This window comes from Temnothorax curvispinosus, unplaced genomic scaffold (genome assembly GCF_003070985.1).
Source record: "Temnothorax curvispinosus isolate PA1 unplaced genomic scaffold, ASM307098v1 QBEX01017734.1, whole genome shotgun sequence".
Classification (NCBI taxonomy): Eukaryota; Metazoa; Arthropoda; class Insecta; order Hymenoptera; family Formicidae; genus Temnothorax; species Temnothorax curvispinosus.
In genome coordinates, this window is record NW_020227514.1 from 410 (window position 1) to 24,992 (window position 24,583).

Sequence of the window (24,583 nt, forward strand, 5' to 3'; positions counted from 1 at the left end):
CGTGTTAAAAAAGCACCCTGATTTTACGGAAACGTAGTGAGAGGCGAGGGGACTCGTGTTAAAAAAGCACCCCGATAAGGAGTTTAAAACCGTACTGCAACCTCCACGTGGTAAACTCTGGAAACTATAAAAATTAAAAGGTATACATATTATAGGCTAATTGCAGACGTACACATCATGTGCTTTAAGTTACATCAAACACCCGCAACGCGGAATGGCACTGCACTGTGCGCCAGAGTGACGCGACGCTTACGATTTTCGTATTTTTACCATGTTCCACCATTTAAAAAAAATTGAAAAAAAATACATGTTATAGTGGACACTTGCAATTTTCGTAAAAATTTCAAAGGGGTACCTCTAAAATATCACCGTAAAAAAATATATTAAAAAATTCAAATATTTTTTTTGGGTCTTTTTTTGGCAAACATTTTGGACATTTTTTTTTGTTAATTAGTTTTATTAGTCTACATGACATGTATTTTTTTCATCAAGATTGGTCAAGTGGTTTCCGAGAAAAATACATTTCTTTATTTTACATATATCTTTCTCCCTGCATACCTTTTAAAAAAATGAATTTTTTAAAATAATATTTGGTGTCAAGTTTTATCATATTGGTACCAACTTGTGACATTAATGTCAGCTCTGTTATGATCAAGGGCCGATTTCACATGCTTACTCCGCTAGGCCCTTTTTTTATTAAACTTGTGATTAGTATTATAATTACAAAATGTTTGTGTTTGAAGACCGGTTTGATGAATTATTAATAAATGCAGTATTGGAATTTGAAAGAATGCAAGAGAAAAATGAAGGGCGTAACTGTGATGTCGTGGAGTTTATAAAAATGGTAAAAAGGATGATTTACAAGAAAATTGTAATGTGGTTGTGGAGGCTAATAATAAATTAAAGCGTAGAAAGAGAGAGAGAGAGAGAGAGAGAGAGAGAGAGAGAGAGAGAGAGAGAGAGAGAGGATGAAAATCATGACAAGAATAAAAAAAAGATCAAGATGAATAAATTGTAAAAAAGAAAAAATGTAAAGAAAATTGTCAAGGTAAATGTCTATTATTAATAATTTTTATTTTATAATAATTGTACAATTATTTAATATAATTATATTGAATAAAAAATATATTGTGCAATTTTAAATATTACAATTTAATTAATAATAAATAAATGTAATTGAATAAAAATGAATATAAAGGATTCTTTGCAATTGCCTGATGAGCCATTGCTTGACAAAGAAATTTTTTTTGATTAAGGATATTGAAACACAAATAAAGTTGTTTGAAAAAAAAAAAACGACTCCCGGGCGAAACCCGCGGGTAACCAGCTAGTAATATAATAAATTTTTATATAATACAATATAATATATAATAAATAATATTTCACACAAATTTTGTACTTGCAAAGTAATCAATCTCGATTAATTAGTTTCGAGTTTTGAATGCAGAGTACCTGCTGGATTCAAAATATACTTTTGAGTAGTTTCCATCATAAAGAATCGAATCTTTTACAAGTAGTACTTGAACTCTAAGAATTAAGTTGATAGTTTAAGGAATGTATAAATGTGTAAAAATTTCAAGTAACTTTTATTTTATATTTTTAATCATATTTTTATTATATTTAATTTCAACAGTTGTTAATCCAACATTTTCAACATTTGTAATTATAAAAAAATAATACATAAAAATAATTGTTTTATACAAACATTTTGATTTAAAGAAACTTGAAATAGTTGAGTATTCATAAAAGATTCAAACATATTTGATCCAGATTACTAGGAACTCGATACTTTTCGGTATTCTATTTTATTATTGTTTAGTCACCTTTACGAGTTTAGCGATAAATATTACCACATGCCTCAGTAGTCGAATTGGCACGACACTTTTATGGAATGGGGGAGGTTCCAGGTTCGGACTGTCGAATCAACATTGCTCTAAACTTGTGTGCGATCGAATGAATATGGAAAGCCAACGGTAATGGTTACAGAATCGCACATGATTGAATAATGGAACTTTTAATTATTTCTTTTCTATTATTTCTTTCAGACAGTATAGCTTACAATCTTAATCTTTAGATATTACAGTGTTTTTCAAAAGACTATACTTTTTCAAGTAAGCATCTGTGTATTGAGATTAAAAGTTGAGAATGAAGAAAAATTCAGAGACTATTACTGTTTTTCGGCTCTCATATAAATCGATTCAATTCGACTAATCATTTCTGGCTAGGTTTTATTAGCTGTTTTTATTTTTTCAAGTAATTATAGAAAGTTTGAAACTTGATAAACAGACTCAAAGAGTCTGCCTGTAAGATGATTAATTCCATCGCTACTGTAGACCTATTCAATAGACAATGCTGAGAACGTGTCATCATCAAATTGCGTGTGCTTGTATGTATAAATTGCGCGTAATCAAATCAAATCTTACCAGTGGAGCTAAGAAAAGTGCTGCTAATCCCTCGACTGAGCGTTTCATCTGTCGCTGTCAGATTGCCCAGACTCTTGCTAGACTGTAAAGTCTGCGCCAATTTCCTGGACGCATCAAACAGACTTGGTGCCTTACTTGTCCTTGGCAGAGTTTCCGGTAGTCTTGCAGCCGAATCCGGATTATCACTAAGCACGGACGCCTCATGGTAGCCAGAACTGTCGCTGCTGTTACGGCTGTGATTGATGATTGTCATTTTGTCCTTGCCGCTGTCTCCGGATATATTTTGAACGGTTTGTGCAGCGTTGGCAGGTGGTTTCGGGGCTAGTCTCCTCTTCCTTTGCGGCCGAGCCGGCGCCGGCTGAAGAGGACTAACGCTTCTCGCAGTTTCGTCACTCCTGGCTGGCGACACACTGCGTACCCCGAGACTATCCATGCTCGGAGAATTTTCCTTGGATTTCTTAAACATGAAACCAAACACGCTCTGCTTGGTTTGCTGTCGTCGCCGCTCCTCCCGCCTCTGCAATGCCATTATGTCTTGCGTACTTGGCGTCGGACCCAAACTCCTAGTTTGCTTCGCGTACAGAGTCACCTCTTGCAGGTGATAGTCTTGTAGCGACAGCGATAGTTGCAACGTTTCCTCCAGATTAACTACAGTAAAAACAGTAAGAACAGTAAAAACTGTATATTACGGTCTTTGATACATTTGGTATCAGATGTCGGTTAGTATTAAGAAACATCACATCTGATGATAACACTAGTTGATTTTTTTTTTATTTTGTTTTTGTTCAATCAATAAATTTTTTAAGATATAGGACCACACAACATACATTTAAAGGAAAAAAATATCCTCCACATCTTGATTAATTTTTTAAGTATAAAGCAAATAATATTAAAATAAATTAAAATATATTTAAATCATCTTGACCTATATTAGCAATACAAATAAATTATGATTATAAATAAAACTATAGAGGCTTATATTAGTTGTAAAGACTTGTTATAAAAGATGGTGGGACGAAAACATGATGGGGTGATTACACTGTCAACAAGAAATACACGAAAACGGAAGTAATAGTTTTTGAAGTGAAACTTTTTTAGGCACGGTAGTGAGTTTGATTTGCGACACAAAATGAAACTTGTTTGGCACGGTAAGAAGTTTGATTGTGCGACACGAAAAAACGTCACGAAATAGTGTCACGAAAATTCGACCAACAGGCGTACAAAGTGAAACTCCTTTTGGATCGATAAGTAAATTCGATTTTGCGACTCGAAAACGCGTCACAAACATTCAATCAGGCGTACGGCACTGGCGAGACGGATATAGTGAGAACTGCGTGTAACACTGGGTGCTTTCCAGCAAAAAACACAGGCGACACTGTGTGGCACAGTGTCAGACACAGTGCTTTCCAACAACGACACAGCGAAGCACATCTCGACACAGCATCGGTGTAGAGTTTGACACAGTGTTTGCACAGTAGTGTCGCACAGTGTCGCACTGTGTCACCTTGTTGGAAAACAGCCACTATATTTTCGAGTTGCGGGCGGGTTGGAGTGACAAATTCCGTTGTATTGTTTTTGTATTAATTTCAGAAAAGTTATGGCAAAGCCTTGCCTTTAAAAGTTTCACTTGTAACGCGCGTGGCGACCACGCGTTCATTTGATATTTTTATAGCTTTTTAGCTAAATAGTAAATACGATCCCGTTTGTCAAATTGCTCCATCACGTCTCAATGTAGAGAAATTTGCAAGAAAGGCTATTTTTTTATGTATTATGGCATATTATCCCGTGTGCTGATTTCTTATCGGGCGCCTCCCCAAGTGACGGATAGGAGAACGCTCGCTAGAAATAGAGAGTACCGGGGAAATAAAATACCCAAAGCGGACCAAAATCAGCCAAAGAAGACCAACTCTGGCAGAAAAATTTCGCAGCCTGGGAGCGGTGCTGTGGGCTAATAACCCGCACACCTGAACAAAAAATCTTTAACTGAAACTAGACAAAATGTTGAGGCCATGTGGGAAACGGCCAACTACGTGAGGTGATGGGTCTGAGATGGAAAGATATTGTAAGGTGGAGATTCTGGGTCTGAGTGGTGGACAAGGTGGACGGGGTTCGGAGAAACGAGAGCGGGGAGCAGAATGAGTTTCATCTACTCGAACAAGAAAGACGACCAGCCTCACGTCAACAGAGTGGGACTTGAGACGCGGTGAGCCAAGAATAGCTTAATGGAGTGGACCCCCGTAAGCGACCGAATTATCACCGCACGTTTCAGAACCCGTTTCCGCCCCGTCACCATTGTGCAATGCTACTCGCCCACCGATGTAACCACTGTACAGAAGAGACAGACAAGTTTTACAACCAACTCGATGCAACTGTGGCGCGCAACAAGAAAAGAGACATTATAATGCTCATGGAAGATTTAAATGCAAAAATTGGCAGAGATGTCGCGCGGGGGCCGAGAAAATGTGATGGAAAGACATGCGGTCGGAATCATCAACGACAATGGGGAACGGCTGATTGAGGTATGCGGGACCTTCAATCTGGTCGTCGGCGGCTCGCTGTTTCCACACAAAACATGCTACAAGGTCTCCTGGGTGTCGTCAGATCAACAAACAAAAAACCAAATCGACCACTTTGCCATTAGTCGCAAATGGAGGAGCTCGCTGCTCGATGTACGAAACAAACGCGGAGCCGATGTGGGAACAGACCGTCATCTCATTCATGATGGCAACAATACGCCTAAAGATCATGGCCATAAAAAATCAGGCAAAAACGAGAGGAAAAAGGTTCAACATCGCCAGACTTTAGTCACCCCAAGTCAAGGGTGAGTTTGAACTGCAACTGCGGAACAAATTCAAAGCTCTCGCAGACACGGAACACCGCGGGATTTATGGTGACTGAGTGTCGAAGACGAACCTTCTTGGATACCTGCAAAACGACTCTTGGCCACTGGGACTCGGGTAGGAAAGAAGGGATCTCAGAAGACACCTGGACCTCCATCAAAACACGGAGAGAAAAGAAAGATGTAGTGAACAGCAGTCGCACGAGAGCTCAAAAGACAGCTGCCGCCGCGGAAAACACAACAGCAAACAGGAACGTGAAAAAAAAATACAAAGAGACAAGAAACTATATATACCGAACAACTGGCATCCCGAGCGCAGAGTGCAGCCAACGTTGGCAACTTTAAAGAGCTGTAGGAGAGACCGGGGCTAAAAGTCACACGGTCAAGTTGTCACAAAGCTTATATCTCACTTGATAGATTGAGTGGAATATTCTTCTTTATAGTCGTGTTTGTCGGATGTACGAAATAGCTCGTTTGTAAAACATCGCATGTGATATTTACGAGCATTTTTAAAAATTGGAGGTCATGAGTAAATTTTTCTTGTCTCTATTTTTATTGTTTTGTTGGTTTTTGGAATTACTATTTTTTTTTTTTTTTTTTTAGTCATAAGAAACATTATAGTTTAGGTAATTTTTCCTGTATTTAGTTGACCGTTATTGCAACATGGTTTATAAATATAATATTCTTTGTTTAAAATGACCGTTTGTGGTAAGGTGTTTCAAATGAGATGGGATTAGTTGTCACGTATTTCGTCTGCTGACGTGGCTGCGCAGGCTGCGCTGTAGGTTACGTGAGGTTACGCATGCGTGTGAAATGATTGCCGAACCAACGTGCTTTAACCCTTATCCGTATACAATAAGCGATTACGCGATAAAATTGTGTTTTTAGACAGATTTTTGTTGTTTTCTCTATGGCTCAAAATTGCGAAAGAAAAACAGCTAGAGGTACAACTCCACTCGATATTATGCTTAGCTGTCAGAGCTGTGAAAATACATAAGCTAACTTGTCAATCCGACAAGTTGCTTTAGAGTTTGATATCAATTATCGCGTACATTAGCTCGCTATTGCAAGAAGATTCCAGAGGAAGACTATGTATGTGAAAATATTGCTACTAGAGCTAGACAGATTTTTACAAGTCTCAAGAAAAAGAATTGGTAAATTACATTTTACGTGCTTTGGATATTTATTTTGGTCTCTCTCCCAAGGAAATCAGAACTTTTGCTTATAATCTAATCTAGCTTGCAATAATTCAATTGAGATGCCTGCATCCTGGATGAAAAATAAAATGGCAGGAAAAGATTAAAACAGGAATTATTTGTCGTTTCCTCTATATAAAAGATATGACAACCAACCCAGAGTCGTGTGACAACCAACCCAGAGTCGTGTGACAACCAACCCTGGGTATGCCGTAAGTCGGCATCACATTTTCACAATCTTGCTTAGAATTAATCAACTTTTTTGTGTATAAATATATAAAAGTCTAATATTTTCTTCTTATACCTAAAGAATGTAGCTACATAAAAAAGTACTATACAATATTATAAAATATTGCAAACATTTTTTTAAAAATCAGTATTTGAAAAGTGTGACAACCCGCCCCGGTCTCCCCTACGCTTTAACAAAGCGCCTATCAAAAAGAAGTTTTAGAACGGACGGACCCATCAAAGATGAGAACGGTGCGCTCCCAACATCCGAGCGGCGACAAATCGAGCGTTGGAGACAACACTTTCGCGATTCTTAACAATGCCACAACCGCACCAAGAACAGCAGACATGCAAAAAGTTGAAACCACGGAGAATTCCAACATCAGTATTGCAGCACCCACCAAAGACGAAATCATTCAACCCATCAAAGAAATGAAAGGTGGAAAAGCACCATTGGCATTGACAATATCGCTTCTGAGATCCTCAAGACAAACTTGAGCTATATATCGACTGACATCCTGGAGCCGCTGCTGGGAAGGGTCTGGGACGAGGAGACTCTTCCTGGTGAGTGGAACCAGGAGGTTCCCCCTGATTAAACTGCCAAAAAAAAGAGACAAATCAGACTGCAATAACTGGAGAGGAATCACACTGCTCCGGTATGCGGTAAGATCCTGCTACGTATCATCCTGAACAGGATACGAAAGCCAGTTGACAATATGTTACGAGAGGAACAAGCTGGCTTCAGGGAAGGCAGATCCACGACCGACCACATCAACACACTCTGATTATAATTGAACAAATTGCCAAACACCAGGCCGCATTATATACCCTATTCGTCGACTTGAGACTTTTGACTCGTTCGATTGAGAGAGGATGTGGACGGCAATGTCGTTATTTGGCATCCCTCAAAAAATCATACGTTTGGTCTGGGCCACATACGAATAAGGTTACACGTGTCAGGTGGAACACTGCGGGACGCTCTCACCACCTATCACCGTTGAGTCTGGGGTGAAGCAGGGATGTCTCCTCTCATCCATCCTGTTCATTATGACACTGGATTGCACGCTTCGTAAATCAACAAACCAAAGCCGCGGGATTCAGTGGGGACTGAGCAGTCGGCTGGAGGAGCTAGGTTTTGCGGACGACCCCTGTCTTCTGGCAGAAAGTTTCCAAGACATGGAGGCAAAGCTCAACAATTTAAAAACTGAGGCAAGACTAGCATCGGACTTGAGATCAACAATAAAAAGACCAAAGAGATGCGGATTAATCCCCGGAATAATTCAAGACTGAGGTTGGGGGAGGCCGACATCGAGAGAGTACCAGAATTCTACTATCTCGGCAGCATGGTGGGCCTGAACGGAGGTACGGCGGCGGACATCAGGAGCCGAGTAAATAAAGCTAGGGCGGCTTTTGCTCAGCTGCGACCCTTCTGGCGCTCAAAGCAAATTATGCGGAGGACAAAAATAAAAATCTTTAATTTCAACGTCAAGTCCGTCCTTTTCTACGGCTGCGAAACATGGAAAATGAGCAACAACATCTTAAACAGCCTCTAGTCCTACGTAAACTGATGCCTACGTCACATCATAGGAATATGGTGGGCTAATGTAATATCCAATGAAAAACTGTGGGAGATTACAAACCAGAGCCCTATCAAACTCCAGATCGTATAAAGAAAATGGAAATGGATCGGTCATACTCTTCGTAAGCGACAAAATAATATGGCAAGACAAGCCTTGGATTGGAACCCACAGGGCAACAGGAGAAGAGGCAGGCCCAGAAATACCTGGCGAAGAACCATCGAAAAAGTATTAAAGACGACTAACAAGACCCTAGACCTGGGGTGAAGCCAAAGCGTTGGCTCAGGACAGGGATGGATGGCGCGATTTCGTCAAGACCCTATGTTCCACTCAATAGGAATAAAAGGATTTATCATCATCATCATAGCATATTACTACGATATGTGACATAATGGAGAAGTTTTATTGCAATAAAAATTGAATAAGTTTTGTTAGGTTTCACCCTTGAAAGGAATTTATTGTGTCGATTATAGTTGAAAAGATATTAATGATTAACATAGAATCTCAACTTTAACGCAATGAATAGACATTTTTTAATGTGAATTAAATTAAAAAATGTTTATTTATTGCGTTAAAGTTGAGACTCTATGTTAATTATTAATAATATTTTACACAGAGACCATTAAGGATCTATGAAATATCCTTAAATTATGTTATTCAAACGCTTAAGAATTTTTCAGGTTGATGAATATTTATCTGATGTCAAAGTTGATAAATTCATAATAACGGAGCCAATATGATGAATATCAAAAGTAAAAATTTGACCACTTATAATTATGATATTTGCCATATTGGCTCTGTCATTTTGAATTTATCCATTTTAAAATTAGATTAGTATTCAACGACATGAAAAACTTGAATGTTGAATAACACGTCACATATCATAGTTATAACATGCCAAAATACATTAAAATAGTTCTTTTTTGCAACTTTAACTGTACATTTCTCAAAATTGTGACGTAATAAGTAGAGCAATTTGGCAAACGGGATTGTATTCAATGTCCGAAAAGCTATAAGAAAATTGATTTTTCTTGTTCTTGTGCTAAAAAAAAGTAATTTTATATTGAATAATGTTATTGCTGATTTCTTCTAACAATAAAAAAAAACAGGTCCAAACTTACAAGAGGCAACAGGCTTATACAAGACATTTTTAATATCTCTTTTGAATTATAAATAAAGTTATTGCAAACATAAAATGTTGTATTCTTTAACTTTTATACTGTTATTTCTTTTCCTAAAACTTTGGTATTTACTATTTATTTAAAACTTTGAAAAGAAATAACTATTTTTTTACGATAAATCAAGAAAACATAATATATGGACATATTTTATTTATATATTATATAATTCTATATTTATATATTTATACATAATTTATGCATATTTATACATTATATTTATATATTTTTACATAAAAAAATTTTTACCGGTATTTGATAATAAAATCTCAAATTAATACAACGCATTGCTAATTAATCAATGATATTGATTGGCATGATGATGTACTAATATTAATATAAAAACTGATACTAATATCAATGTAGAAACGCTTGGACAATAATATTGAATTTTAACATCAGAAATGCAAGTTTTTTCTTACACGTATATCGAAACAAGTTAGCTTTTTTTGTACATCATCATGCATGTACGATAATATAGATTGACAAAATATATCAAAGACTTGCCCTTTGGCTTGTGGATTGAATAGAACAAAATGTCCATCAATCAGCTATCACAAGATTTATTTTCCCCAGAAATATAGAATACATTAAGTTACTCTACTGTATAATATTTTATCAATTTACCAATATCGAATAGTAAAAGAGTTTTCAGTATATTTTACATAATGTATACTGTCGTGTGCACGATGGCATGTAAAGAATTTATTTTAATAGTAAAAAATTTATATGTATAGCAATAAACAGGAAATTTCTCGTTTTCGATGTTACCTTTGAATACAACTGAAGAAATGCGAATCGCGAAAATATGAAAATACTATTGCAAGGAAAAGCGTTAAGATGTGTCCCTCACCTGTGTATCGTCGCCCGCGGGAGCCTCAGCTCGCGTCGCAGCGTCCGAGCAGGGACTCGCCGCGGCGCGAGCGTGAATGCACCGGGAGGTATGCGAGCGGGAAACTGGAATTGCGTTCTCTCCGTTCTCTCGCGCGGCGCGGCGCGGTGCAGCGCGGTGCGGATCAATTATAAAGCGTACGCGGAGAGCGCGAGCGGGTAGCGCGGGGTGTCAGCGTTTACATTCGTTCTTTCGCGGGACGAGCGCGCGAGGATGAGGACGAGGAGAGCCGCAGAGTCTAACGACTAAAAGTAACAAGTGCTGTAGGTTGCCAGCCGGCAACCTTGCGATAGTGATCTCAGCAGCCGGCCGCTATAACTAGCTAACTGAAATATCTCGCGCACGGCTGTACGTCGCGATGTATGTGGTGTCCCGTCAGAAATAAAGATTATTAGGATTGAACGCTTTCAATCGTTATAAAGTAAACTCTAAGAGAGCTTGATCACCAAGTTTCAATGTCAAAAACATTTGTTAATTCGATTAAATTGCAAAACTTTTCTGCAAAACTTTGTTTCTTTCCAGTTAGGTCATTGTGTAGCAAGTGTTACAGTAAAGCGCGCGCGCAAACATACACACATTCAGTTATTTCATTACGTTGTATCAAGTATAAACATGAACATATAATATATTTTGACGGAACTTGAAGAATTGAAAATATACCTACATAAGAATCATTAAAAAATCAGAAAAGAATTGTGATGATGACTTTTATTGACTAAAGCTAGGTATACACTTGGCGAACAAACACCGAACAAACAGCGAACGTAAACGTTTGTAGTCATTATTTGACAGATGTAAAAAATTTCAAATTGCTACATGCAGCAAACATCGAATCTGGTCGAATTCTAGTATTTGGTGCAATCGAAAAAAACAACCTAGGAGCAAAAACGCGAATATCTGAACGTTCGCATTCGCTGTTTGTTCGCTAAGTGTATACCCAGCTTAATACATGTGATAAAAGCATTTACGGAAAATTGGATTATGTTTACATTATATACGCACGTGCACGATCCCACTTGGCTTCTGAAGCCTTATTGCGTACGTTCAAATATTATAAAATATTGTTAATTATAATTTTCTGCAATTGCATATATTACGATTAAACCTTAAAATTTTTTAATAGTCAAAATTTTTGTTCCAAAGTTAATTATTTGTGCAAAATCCGGAAAAGCGTCCAATTTACGAAATATCCAATCTTTCTTATATATTTCGTTTCCCTATATATATGTATATATATATATATATATATATAAGTCACGTCTGTCTGTCTGTATGTACGCAAACTACTCATTCGTTAGTGGACCAAATTTTTACCAAAAGTACATGAAATAAGAGTAGAATTTTTCAGGGATGAAAATGTCGCGGTTTTTTTTTGTTACCGATCATTTTGGAAACCGGTTACGAAATTTTTCCAACTTTTCGGGAATTAATTGACCGAATCGTAAAGAATTGTATATGAAGTAGGGGTAGAATTTTCCGGGAATTGCCATAAAGTGTATAATTTTTCGTTACCGATCTTTTTGGAAACCGGTTCCAAAATTTTTCCAATTTTTCTGGAAATAATTGACCGAATCTCAAAGAATTGTATATGCTGATTTTTTTGAAACCGCGAGTTTAATTTTTCATTAATGTACTGATTTTCTTGAAATGTTTCCGATTTTTGTTTAAAAAAATCTACGTGATTTAAAAAAAAATGTACATTAGAAGACGGTCAGGATAATCTATTGCTAAGAGCAGCACTAAATTATGAAATGGAGGAAGCTGCAAAGGCCAAAAAAAATAAATCTTTTTTTTATAATTTACAGGAATTAAATCGTTCATAGGTCGATTAATTTTAAATGAAATATGTTGTATGTAGGATTTGTTACCGATTTTCTGGAAACCGGTTTTTCTAATTTTTCGGGAAATAATTGACCGAATTTCAAAGAGTTGAATATGAAACAGGGGTAGAATTTTCCGGGGAGTGCTATAAAGTGTATAATTTTTTGTCACCAATCTTTTTGGAAGCCGATATCAGAAATTTTTTAAATTTTTGGGGAATTAACTAGTTACTTCAATTCGTGACTGTCGCGAGCGAACAAGACCGGTTTTTGGAAACCGGTTACGAAATTTTTCCAATTTCTCGAAAAATAACAAGTAGTTTGCGTCAGACAGACAGACATACAGACGTCAGGTACTTGTATATATAGATGGGGGTAGAAAGAACTAAAAAATCTAATAAAATTGGAAAAATTGCTAATAGTAAAATGGTTTACGATTTCTGTTAAAAAGAAATATACCTGATTGCTCCAATTTCCGCAAACTTTGAGATATCAAGCTGAATTTTTTTATGGACAATTTTTTTTAACGGATAATTTTTATGAATAATTTTTTGTTACCAATTTTTAGAAACCGGTTTGGAAATTATTAAAATTTTGAGAAATAATAGAATAGAATATATTTATTTCTGCCTTTCGGCTTGAAATGGTTACACATAACATATATCATACATATAGACATTATACATTTTCATTTATATTGTATACATACAAATCAAATAAAAAAAACAGAGCAGAATATTATAGCTTTAACAGTTTTCTGTCTCTGTATTTTGTTTTTCTCTTCTCTCCTCCAACTTTACCATCCATCTCTCTCCCTCTCCGTTGCCATTCAAAATTTCTCCTATTCCCCTATTCACCTACTCTTTCCCCTATTCCCCCTCCCATGTCATCGCTTCCCTCCCTCGCGCATCTCTCCAGTGTATGTTCCCAAGTTTCTTCCTCTGCTTCGCATACTCTGCAACTTCTTTTCTCCTCTGATTCCCAGTACCTTCCACCACGCATCTCGTTTCCCAGTCTGAATCTTGCTATCCTTGTTACCGATTTTTCTTTTCCTCTTCTTTCCAGATACTCTGGTCTTCCGATTTCTACCATCTCTTTGTACCATCTATTATATTTTGATTCTCTTATCTTTTCGTCCATCTCCTGTATTTGTATGTCTCTATCTCTACATTCTACCTTTTTTATGCTACTCCACCCTTCTTCTCTTTTCCTTTCTATCTCTTCCGCTGCATATCCTCTATACTCGTAAAACTTTCTACGTTCTATTTCCCATTTTGACTTTTCTTTCCTTACGTCCTTTTTTATTTCCTTCCAGCATGCTCTTGCTATTTCCCCTCCGTTTTCTAATTTCTCTTCGTATCTCATTGCTCTTTTAGCCGCTTTTGTTCTCATCTTAATTCTTTTACTCTCTTCTCTCATCATATAACCCGGCGTGCACCAGTCTAATGCCAACGTCCATCTTATGAACCTCTCTTGTATCCTCTCTATATTCTTTCTTTCCTTCCATCCCCATATTTTTGCTCCATACATCGCCATACTTGCCACCAGCGAGTCAAAGAGTTTCATTCTTCTTTTCCAGTCTCCTCCAAAAATTCTTTTTCCTATACCCCATACTTGCCTCATTGCAACTGTGGCTTTTCTTACTCTCTCTTTTATGTGTGATTCTTGTCCTCCGTTTCTTTGAAATATGTATCCTAGGTAGCAAAATTCTTTTACCTCTTCTATTTGTTCGCCTTTCCACTTCCATTCAACTTCTTTGGCTCTACCTCCTCCTTTTCTAAATCTCATGACTTTTGTTTTCCCAACATTCACTGTTAGTTTCCTTTTGTCAAAGTATTTTTCTAACCTCCTTATCATTTGTTTCATTTCTTCTTCTCTCTCTGCAATTGCCACCATGTTATCCGCGTATGCAAGCGTCTATATTTTTGTATCTCCTATAACTACCCCTCCCTCCTGCCCTTTTTTCATTACCTTCTCCAAGTCCGCCAGCAGCAATATAAATAGTAGCGCACTCAGAGGGCATCCCTGCCTTACTACTGTCCAAAAGCACGGTCCTTTTTCTCCATTACATCTAATCATGCTTTTTGTTTCTTTATACAGCTCTTTGATTCTAGCTCTCAGTCTTTTGCTCATTCCATTAACGGCTGCTTGCTGTTCTTTGGATCAAAAAATAGATTTTGAGAAGATATTGTCTTCTCCGCTAACGCCCGTGCCCTTGTCCCTATGCCATTTGGGCGGCACTATGTGCAAGACCGACAAGTGCTTAGAAAATGAAGTGATCGACGCTGATAACAAACTTTTTTCTTGTATCGATCTTACTGTGATCGATGGATTTTTTTTCCTTAATTTATTTAAAGATATACCATTAACATTTGGTAACATTTCCAGACAAATTTTACAAGCCGTGGTAAGGCAACATGGTAGACATGTTTCTATCGTTTTTTATAAATACCAGTCACCCTCTATTAAAGATGACGAGCACGCTCTTCGAGACACAAGTGAGAAGCGTGACTATCATATCACCGGAGAAGAACAGAAACGTCCTGCGGATTTCACAAAAGAACTTGGAAATATAAAGTTCAAGGAAGCTCTAGTTTGATTTCTAATACAGGATTGGGAAAGGGCAGAGTTGGCTCCCTATTTTTGTAATAAAACGGTGTATCTGAATTTCGACTACTGCTATAAATACAACGTTGAAAACGGACTAGTCATCAAGAGCATTGAAGATGTTTTTTCATGCCCCTCACATGAAGAAGCCGATACAAAAATTATCCAACAGATTTGTAATCTTAATTATGATGCTAACGTCTCCATCAAGTGCTCTGATACCGATATACTCATAATTATGCTGGGTAATATGAGTAATTTAAAAAGCGATGTGACGATCTGGATAAAAGTTGGCGTTGGCAACTCTTTACGATACGTCAACGTCACTGAGATACATAAACGCTTAGGACAATCGATTTGCGCTGCTCTTCCGGCTTTAACATGCCTTCACTGACTGCGACCAGAACCCCGCCTTTTTCCGAAAAGGAAAAAAGCGTCCATATAATTTGTTGGTGCAGTCGGAGGATTTTCAAAAAGCATTTGCGAATTTCAGCGCATTAAATGACGATAATCGTACAGGCGTAATGAAAAAAATGGAGGAATTTGTCTGTCGATTGTATGGTCACAAAAAAATTAAGAATTTAAATAAAGCTCGTCTTGCAATATTTTTAAAAAGCTACACATTTAAAATCAACAACGACACTTTTAAAATTAATGCAAAGAATTACGATGCGTCAAATCTTTTGCCATGCAGAGCTGAGGTCATCAAACAAGTTTATCGCAGTGCATATGTATATCTGATATTTGGACCCACGCACACCAAAAGATACCAACCACAAAGTTAGCAGTCGAAAATGGTTGGCAGGAATCAGAAGAAAATGATGAATCAGGTAATAAATAATTGCAAGCAAATTTGTCAGCCTTCTTTTTATTAATAAACTAATCAAATGTATTATACGTTTACTAATTTGCAGATGCAGAGTCCGAGGTAACTGATATCGAAGAAAATTACGATGAGTCTGATAAAGTATATGATTGTAGCAGTGATTCTAATTAGAAAAATTATTTTAATTTTATTATTAAATATAACCATTTATTTTATTATTAAATATAATCAGCCCGTGCCATCGAGCGCGCTATATAAATCAAGCGCGCGGCGTGCCCTTCTATTGGCTGCTGACGGCGTTTGTTACATAAAAATTCTGACCGACTATGTTTTTCCTGTTTTAAATAATATTAACTAATTGTATGCAAAATTTTAGATTTTATAAAACACCTTCACCAACTACAATTTTTTGATGACTTTAGCGCGTTGCTGACGCGTACCGTTGCAATATTTTGCTGACTGACCACACCCACACTGTTTGTTTGTTGATTTACTATCTACAAACTAATTTTCAGATTTTATAAAACAGTTGCGACATACATGTTTTTTTCACAAGTTTGGAGCCGCCCCCGCGCCAGCTGTTACCGAAACTGGCTGACTGACGGCCGGCTATTGATACATTGACAACCGATACATGACCTAATGTTAAAATATCAGCCTTTCTAAAACTGTTGCAGTTTTGGTCCCTCAGCTCTCAGACTATGATAACGTAGTTTTTGCTATTCAATTGATTGAATTTTAGAAAAGAAAAAGATTTAAAAGTATAAAACTCTATGTCAGTCAATAAAGAGACATGGACGCAAATTGAATCATATATATTTAATTGCCTGCTCATTAAATATAAAGTGCAAACACATAGAAATTGTATATTTTTCTATACTTAATGCAATAGGACGAAATAATTAAACAAGTATCCTATAATAGGAATATTATGCATAATTTTTACAAAACATATTTGAGATTCGCGCAATTGAGATATATAATAAAATTAATAACGATTCTATAAATCTTTGGTATACGTTAATAATACGACATGATCTTTTTAATCATGAAACTTAGAAACGAACGGAAAAAGATTCGTATCCTAAATGCCAATAATTTTTCTAATGTAACAATAATATTGAAAATATATGAATAGAAATATATATAATAAATAATAACATAATTAATGATATACAAGAGCTTTTGTCGCGCATATCGATTTTCAATAATGGATATTATAACAAATACGTTTTACGTTTATTCGAAAACAAATTATGTGTACACATAATAAAAATTGTATGAATTAAAATTATGTGTATACACATAATAAAAATGCGGAATTATTTTTATGTCAGACATAATTTTAATTCATCCAATTTTTATTATGTCATGATAATTTTATTTCTGCCGCTAGAGAATTTTTAAGTCGATTCTTATGAATCAAGCTTGAATTCGATGTCTAGGTGTCCCAGGTTGCCGATGACGAGGTCCACATAGTGCGCTCCATAGTTTTCAGTGTCCACGTGTCTACGTGTATTAATACCTCGAATTCGATATCTACGTGTCCTACATTCAGATTTAAAGTTATTAATACACCTAGACACCAAAAACTACAAAGCGCACTATGTGGACCTCGTCATCGGCAACCTGGGACACCTAGATATCGCATTCAATGTATTATTACACCTGGACACCGAAAACTACGGAGCGCACTATGTGGACCTCGTCATCGGCAACCTGGGACACCTAGACATTTAATTCAACGTACGATTACACCGAAAACTATGAAGCGTACTATCTGGATCCCGTCATCCGCAACCTGGGACATGTAGACATTGAATTCAAGGTATTAATACACGTAGACACCGAAAACTACGGAGCGCACTATGTGGACCTCGTCATCGGCAACCTGGGATACCTAAACATCGAATTCAAGCTTGATTCATAAGAACTGACTTAAAAATTCCCTAGCGGCACTTTTTGCCAAGCATAGAGAACCTTCTTTTCCGGCAGCGGTGGTGGTACGATGTAAGGATACGAAATCTCTCCAGATAAACATGAAGCAATTGACTCAATATATATTATATTATACCTAATTTACCTAAATAGAAATCTTTCTCCTGACCGATAAATCTATCGACCTAATTTCGAAATACGTGCGCGATATCGAAACTAGCGATACCTGCGCCGCCAGCGTCGAAAAAGTGAAAGGGACGTTTCTCTGATAATCATAATAATATTGAGACGTCGGCGTTAGGAGGAGGAGGAGGAGGAGGGGGAGGAGGAGGAGTATCTTAAAATAAATTTTCACATTTGGACTTTGCGTCGCAACATCTCCGCTCGTAGGGCACGTAGCGGAATATTATGGGAGACCCCCCCCCCCCCCTAATTGGACCCCAAGCTATCGATCAAGCCTACTTGGAACTTGATCCGTTCACTCGTTATCGTGATCTCATTATCAAGATCTCAACATCTCGGGTACTCGCAACCCATCGCGTCGCGTAAAAGAGTCACGGTCGGTCTCGCTCCGCGTGTACTTGGCGCGAGACACTACCGTGTCTCTTGATTAATGTGTGTACTGTCTATACACATATATCAGCAAATTACTTTTTTTAGCACTGACAGAAACTATATTATAAAATTCATATTTCATAAAATTTTTTGTTAATAACTTGATAAACAACGAGTAAAATCTTTTGAAGGTCACTCAGCAGGATTGAGAACATATGTCAAGGTCATTGACGGTGGTTGCGTAAAGATAAACTTTTACCTTATTATGTAATATATAAAAATGTATGTAATATATAAAGAAACAGTATCAAAATCTAAACTTTTCTATTAAATAAATAAATAAATAAATAATTGAATTAATTAAATTATCTTGTTATTAAATAACACAGTTTGCAAATACATTACAGTTTGAAAGTATTTCCATTAAATATTTAATTATTGCATTGCAAGCGCAGTTTTATTTAGTAAATATTTACCTGGATGACGAAGCTCGTACTTGCTCCTATCTAGATTTTTCTCGCGGCACACTTTGTCCAGGATTTCTCCAAGGTTTGTCTTCGGACTGACCCTCGATACGTACAGCTGATTTCTCGGCAAATGTACCTGCACCGATAATCAAGTTGTCGCGTATCACATTACCGATTTAATGCATCCGCACTATGAATATATTACAAGTTTGCAACTGATTCTAAATACGATTTCCGCAGGAACCAGATAACATTTACTTTTTGCATTTGTCGAGAAAATACGTGTGAGAAAATTGCTTTTACTTGCTATACTTACGTATATGTTGCATTTTTTGTAAAAAACCTTTACTTTTAAGATTAAATTATAAAATTCCAAGTAAAAAAAAAATGTAATAAAATTTTCCAAAATTTTTTTGCATCTTCAAATTTAGTGAAAAATATTTGCTTTGAAATGATAAGAATGTCATAAATGTATAATATTCCTTATTCACTAATAGATGTAAAGTATATCATTTAGATTGTAAAAAGAATTATAAAAATTGAGTTTATAATTTATAAAATTTATAAAGTTTTACAATTGTAAAAATTAGACAAAAGTTTTATTTTTTGAGAGATAGTTATTTCAAGAAATAGTTACACAATTTTTGATTTATTTCGGAAATCGAAACATAAAAAACATATTATTAACACAACAACTTGATTATTTATTTAAACTATTAATAATTCAATAATAAATAAAATGAAAATAGCATAAACATTCTCAATGTCTACAACTATTTAATTCTAGATATTAAGAATGTTTATGCTATTTTTTCATTTTTTTAAATTTAAAGAGTGTAAAAAAATATTAATCATATAACAAGATTTAAACGAAAAATCACATCTCTTTATATCTCAAGTTTGAGAAAAAGAAAATTTTTGTTTTCGAAATTTTTAACATCTTTGAAATAATAAAGATAAAATAATAAACTAAAATAACCGTGTAAGCGACGTATTTTAATTGCGATTAATATTAACTGTAAAAAACTTGGTATTTTTTTCCTTACCTGCAATCTAAATGTCGTTTCAAAAGGTTGATTAACCTGCTTAGATTTAAGCGCCACGCACGTGCCCTGCTTGGGAAGTAATTTAACCTGAGACACACACAAAACAGAAACGACTTCAATTGCTTCACAAATTTTATTGATGCATTAGTTGAAAAAACCTCGGTAAATTAGTTATCGTTCCGCGATATAAAATATATGCGGTATTTAATATCAATTAATTTTCTTCCATGAGAAATAAAAAATTTATATGTTGCATAATAGACATACTTGAAATTAACAGTGGCTATCTATAATAAAGAATTTGTTGTAATTTATTCAATTGCGACGTAGAGAGTGAGCGTCAAAGAATCGTTATTAGAAAGCGCGTTTTCGCGTAGAAATTCATGTGACACACGCAGGGAAATTGTTGGGATCATTAACAGTACTATCGCTTTGTCAGACGAAAAATCGACACACGATATATGTACTTGTTCAACTTGTGCGAATCCATAACACCATGAAACCAAAATTTTATACATATTATTGATTAAAATGTTGAATCAATTAAAAAATTAATAAATTCCTGTGTAGCTGCATTATTTACAGATAAAATACTAGAAACAAAATTACTTTAGAGATGTACTTTTATTGAAATGAAACTTTTGTGGGCGCGATTTGGCGTAGAAGTGTTACAGCTGACCATCAGATCCGAGCGTCACAAAAAAAAACTTTTCTAAATTTGACTTTATATTACTTTATACTTGTGCTTTTCCTTCCGACAAGAATAATTCATTTAAAAAATCTACATCTTATTCCTCACAGCTAGAAAGTTTCACCTATGCCGCGTGGAGGTCACGCACACAATTTTTTTTATTTTTCTTTCTTTAATCTTGATGCAATAATTTGATTACATAAATTCATATATTTCTCAAATAAAACCAACAATAAGATGTGACATTTAATGAAAATAAAAATTAGTTTGATGCAAGAAAACCACTATTTACATGTCTGTAAACCACTGTGTGCATAAAGAACATGTAATTTAAGGAAGAATATATTAAGAAAGAATATATATTATTATATAAAACAGAAAGTTAAAATTACTTGAAGAGCGTCCAATGCTCCTATAGGAGTGTTTGGATGATGAGGTAGAATCAAATCACGTTCGCCGATCGCTTGCAAGTTGTAGTTTGAAGCCGTCAATTTGTGAGCTGTCGCGATCTGCACCAGAAGATCCATCATTGGCGTGCTGCAAATAATCACGTTAACAGATCTTGTTTAGTTCAAGAACATGAATTGACGAACGCATACACACACATAGGTACACACGTACGCACACCCGCACTTTACGCATATAAACTTAAAATGTGTGCGCACACGCATATACACGTACTTTAATGTACTCTTCTTTATATGATCTCAACTCTCAGTTACCTCATATTTTTACACTCTGATATTACCTGACGTGGGGGTCTGAGAGACCCTGGCATCTTCTCCAGCTTGTATCTTTACGACAAATGCATCAATTTGACGTCTTTTTTTTAATCGATATATTTTTTAAAGATCTACACAACTGTAGATACACAACTGTTAGATTATTCCAAATTAAAAAATGTAAATGTTGATTAAAAAAAAAGAAAACGTGTTTTTTTGAAAAAGCGAAAAAATTTGCTTTTCTTTCAAATTGACGTAGTACTGACTAAAAAAAGATACAAGGGTTTTATAATACATAATTCGAAAGGTCAAGAGTTGCACTTTAAGAAGAAATTAGTGTCATAACGATTGGTTCCAAAAAGTATATTTTTTTGCAGAGTGAAATTTCATGATTTTGAAGAAAATCGATCAAATATTATTGTCTCTAAAAAACGGATTTTTTTTTAAATCGTAAAACTTGCGACCTTGGACATGAAATATAAACATGTAGAAGAATAACAAAATATTTTTCAAAGTTTCATATGGCTAATACAAAATAGCGTCTATAAAGAGGTAAAAATTCATGTTTTTTTGTATAATATCGGTAAAAATGTTGAATAAATGCAATAAAAATGCCTGAAAAATACTTAATTTATTAAAAATAGACACATGAAAAAAAATTTAATTATTGCGACGCGCAAGTGCTGCATATTTTTGCGACATGTTTGTTACACATGGGATTGTACCATTTTGGCCGTTGACCGAGTGCGAGACCTTGTCTCCATTTCTGTGTAATAACAATCTATATATATTAGTACCGGACGTCTGTCTGTCTGTCTGTAGTCTGTAGGCAAACTACTCGATCGTTAGTGAACCAAATTTTTACCAAACGTATATGAAACAGGGGTAGAATTTTCCGGGGATGAAAATGTCGCTGCTTTTTTTTTGTTACCAATCTTTTTAAAAACCGGTTCCAAAATTTTTTCAAAGTTTACGAGAATTAATTGACCAAATCTCAAAAAATTGTATACAAAGTAAGGGTAGAATATATACATGTCCCAGAGAGTGCCATAAAGTGTACAATTTTTTGTTACCGATTTTTTTGGAAACCGGTTACGAAATTTTTTTCCAACTTTGGGAATTAATTGACCGAATCGTAAAGAATTGTATATAAAGTAGGGGTAGAGAATATATATTTCCCGGGAATTGCCAAAGTGTATATAATTTTTCGTTACCGATCTTTTTGAAAACCGGTTCCAAAATTTTTCCAATTTTCCTGGAAATAATTGACCGAATCTCAAAGAATTGTATATGCTGAATTTTTTGAAACCGCGAGTTTAATTTTTCATTAATGTACTGCATTTCTCGAAACGTTTCGGATTTTTGTTTAAAAAAATCTACGTGATTTAAAAAAAAATGTACATTAGGAGACGGTCAGGATAATCTATTGCTAAGAGCAGCATTAAATTATGAAATGGAGGAAGCTGCAAAGGCCAAAAAAGAATAATTTTTTTTTCTTATAATTTTCGGGAATTAAATCGTTTATAGGTCGATTAGTTTTAAATGAAATCTGTTGTGTGTAGGATTTGTTACCGATTTTCTGGAAACCGGTTTTTCTAATTTTTCGGGAAATAATTGACCAAATTTCAAAGAGTTGAATATGAAACAGGGGTAGAATTTTCCGGGGAGTGCTATAAAGTGTATAATTTTTTGTCACTAATCTTTTTAGAAGCCGATATCAGAAATTTTTTAAATTTTTGGGGAATTAACCAGTTACTTCAATTCGTGACTGTCGCGAGCGAACAAGACCGGTTTTTGGAAATCGGTTACGAAATTTTTCCAATTTCTTGAAAAATAACAAGTAGTTTGCGTCAGACAGACATACAGACATCAGGTACTTGTATATATAGATGGGGGTAGAAACAACTAAAGAATCTAATAGAATTGGAAAAATTCTTACAGAAAAGTATTACTGACTAAATACTTAAAATCTCAGTGATTTAATACTGTCAATATTTATTTGGGAAATACTGGGAAAATACTGGTAGTGATAAATATTATAGGTAGTGATTAATACTACACAGAACTACTGGTGCTTAGTATTGAATTACTCACCGATACTTCGATTTCTGATATTTACCCGGTATAAAAAAAAATTATTTTTTTCGAAATTTAATTACTATTTTATAACTAAATTTGTCTCTTAAGATGCAGTCTATAATTATAAATATTTTCTCGTATTTGAAAAACACACTTACCTTAGTGGGATTCGAACTCGGGACCTCTGGATCGTGAGCCAACTGCCTTACGTGGTAGACTACTTCTTAATTTGATGTAAGTGCGTTATATATAGTCTACATGTGTCATAACCAGCGCAAATATATAATTTTTGAAAAATCATCTTAAGAAACAAATTCAGTTTAAAAAGAGTAATAAAATTTTGAATTGGATATAAGAATGATATCCGCAGTACTATTTCAAAACTTGTACACTTTTATCACGACGAATTAGTACAGACCTTCATATAAAATGTATTTGTGCCTTACTTTTATCTCTCTTCCTTAATATTATCAGGAATTACCCATTATAATGTTTCTATACAAATTGTAGTACTGGTCAGTGATTAATTTCACATGGAATATTCAGTTCAGTATTTCAGTATTAACATGAAAATACTGGACAGTGATTTATTACACATGGAATCCTCAGCCCAGTACTTTAGTACTAACATTAAAATACTCATCAGTAATTCAACACAAGTATTTATTACACAAGTAATTTTCACTTAGTATTAAATGCTTTCTCATCAGAAATTTAATACTAAGTATTCAATACTCGTCCTGTATTAAATACTACTTTCATAAATTACTGACCAGTAATAAAATACTGTGCAATACTTGAATCACAGTGATTCAAGTACTAATAAATACTTAATTTTAGTATTATTAATACACAAAATAAGTATTTATTACTAACCAGTTAGTAATACTTTTTTGTAAGGATTGCTAATAGTAAAATGGTTTACGATTTCTGTTAAAAAAATATATACCTGATTGCTCCAATTTCCGCAAACTTTGAGATATCAAGCTGAATTTTTTTATGGATAATTTTTTGTTACCAATTTTTAGAAACCGGTTTGGAACGTATTAAAATTTTGAGAAATATCAAGTATTACGTGACCGATTTTTTTGAAACCAGTGCCAAAATTTTTTAAATTTGTGGAGGATTAGTTTAATTTTTTATTAATGGATCGATTTTCTTGAAACCGGTGCCAAGATTTTTCCAATTTTTTGTTGATGATTTTAATGAAATTGGTACCAAAAAATTACTATTTTTATGGAGATGGCTACTATGGGATTGAAAATTGGATTTTATGGGGTTCTATTGGTGCTCTTAATATATGAGTGAGTTTGAGGAGAGGAAAATAGATTTTGATTAATAATAATCTTTATAATGAAAAAATGAAACAGTTTCGGTTAAAAAAGTTTTGTAAATATTTATTAAGTTTACCTAAGAATGTCGCAGCTGCCGTAAAATCAACATCTTGACGCTAAGCTATTAGGTATTGATTGATTTTGTAAACCGATAAAATCCAATAC

At 35.0% G+C, this 24,583-nt stretch overlaps 1 protein-coding gene across 3 annotated transcripts in view; it reads right to left on the reverse strand.

Moving 5' to 3' along the window:
* Positions 1–46: 46 nt before the first annotated feature.
* The window catches only part of LOC112467654 (cordon-bleu protein-like 1), a 160,362-nt gene continuing 135,825 nt past the window's right edge, over positions 47–24,583 (reverse strand). For all 3 annotated transcript variants that reach the window (XM_025036356.1, XM_025036358.1, XM_025036357.1), the window contains 5 exons: positions 20,676–20,820; positions 19,593–19,679; positions 18,556–18,682; positions 2,424–3,071; positions 47–124 (listed from right to left, as the gene is read on the reverse strand). In XM_025036356.1, coding sequence (XP_024892124.1) covers positions 84–124; positions 2,424–3,071; positions 18,556–18,682; positions 19,593–19,679; positions 20,676–20,820 — 1,048 coding nt within the window. In that variant the 3' untranslated portion in view covers positions 47–83. The remainder of the gene's footprint in view (positions 125–2,423; positions 3,072–18,555; positions 18,683–19,592; positions 19,680–20,675; positions 20,821–24,583) is intronic.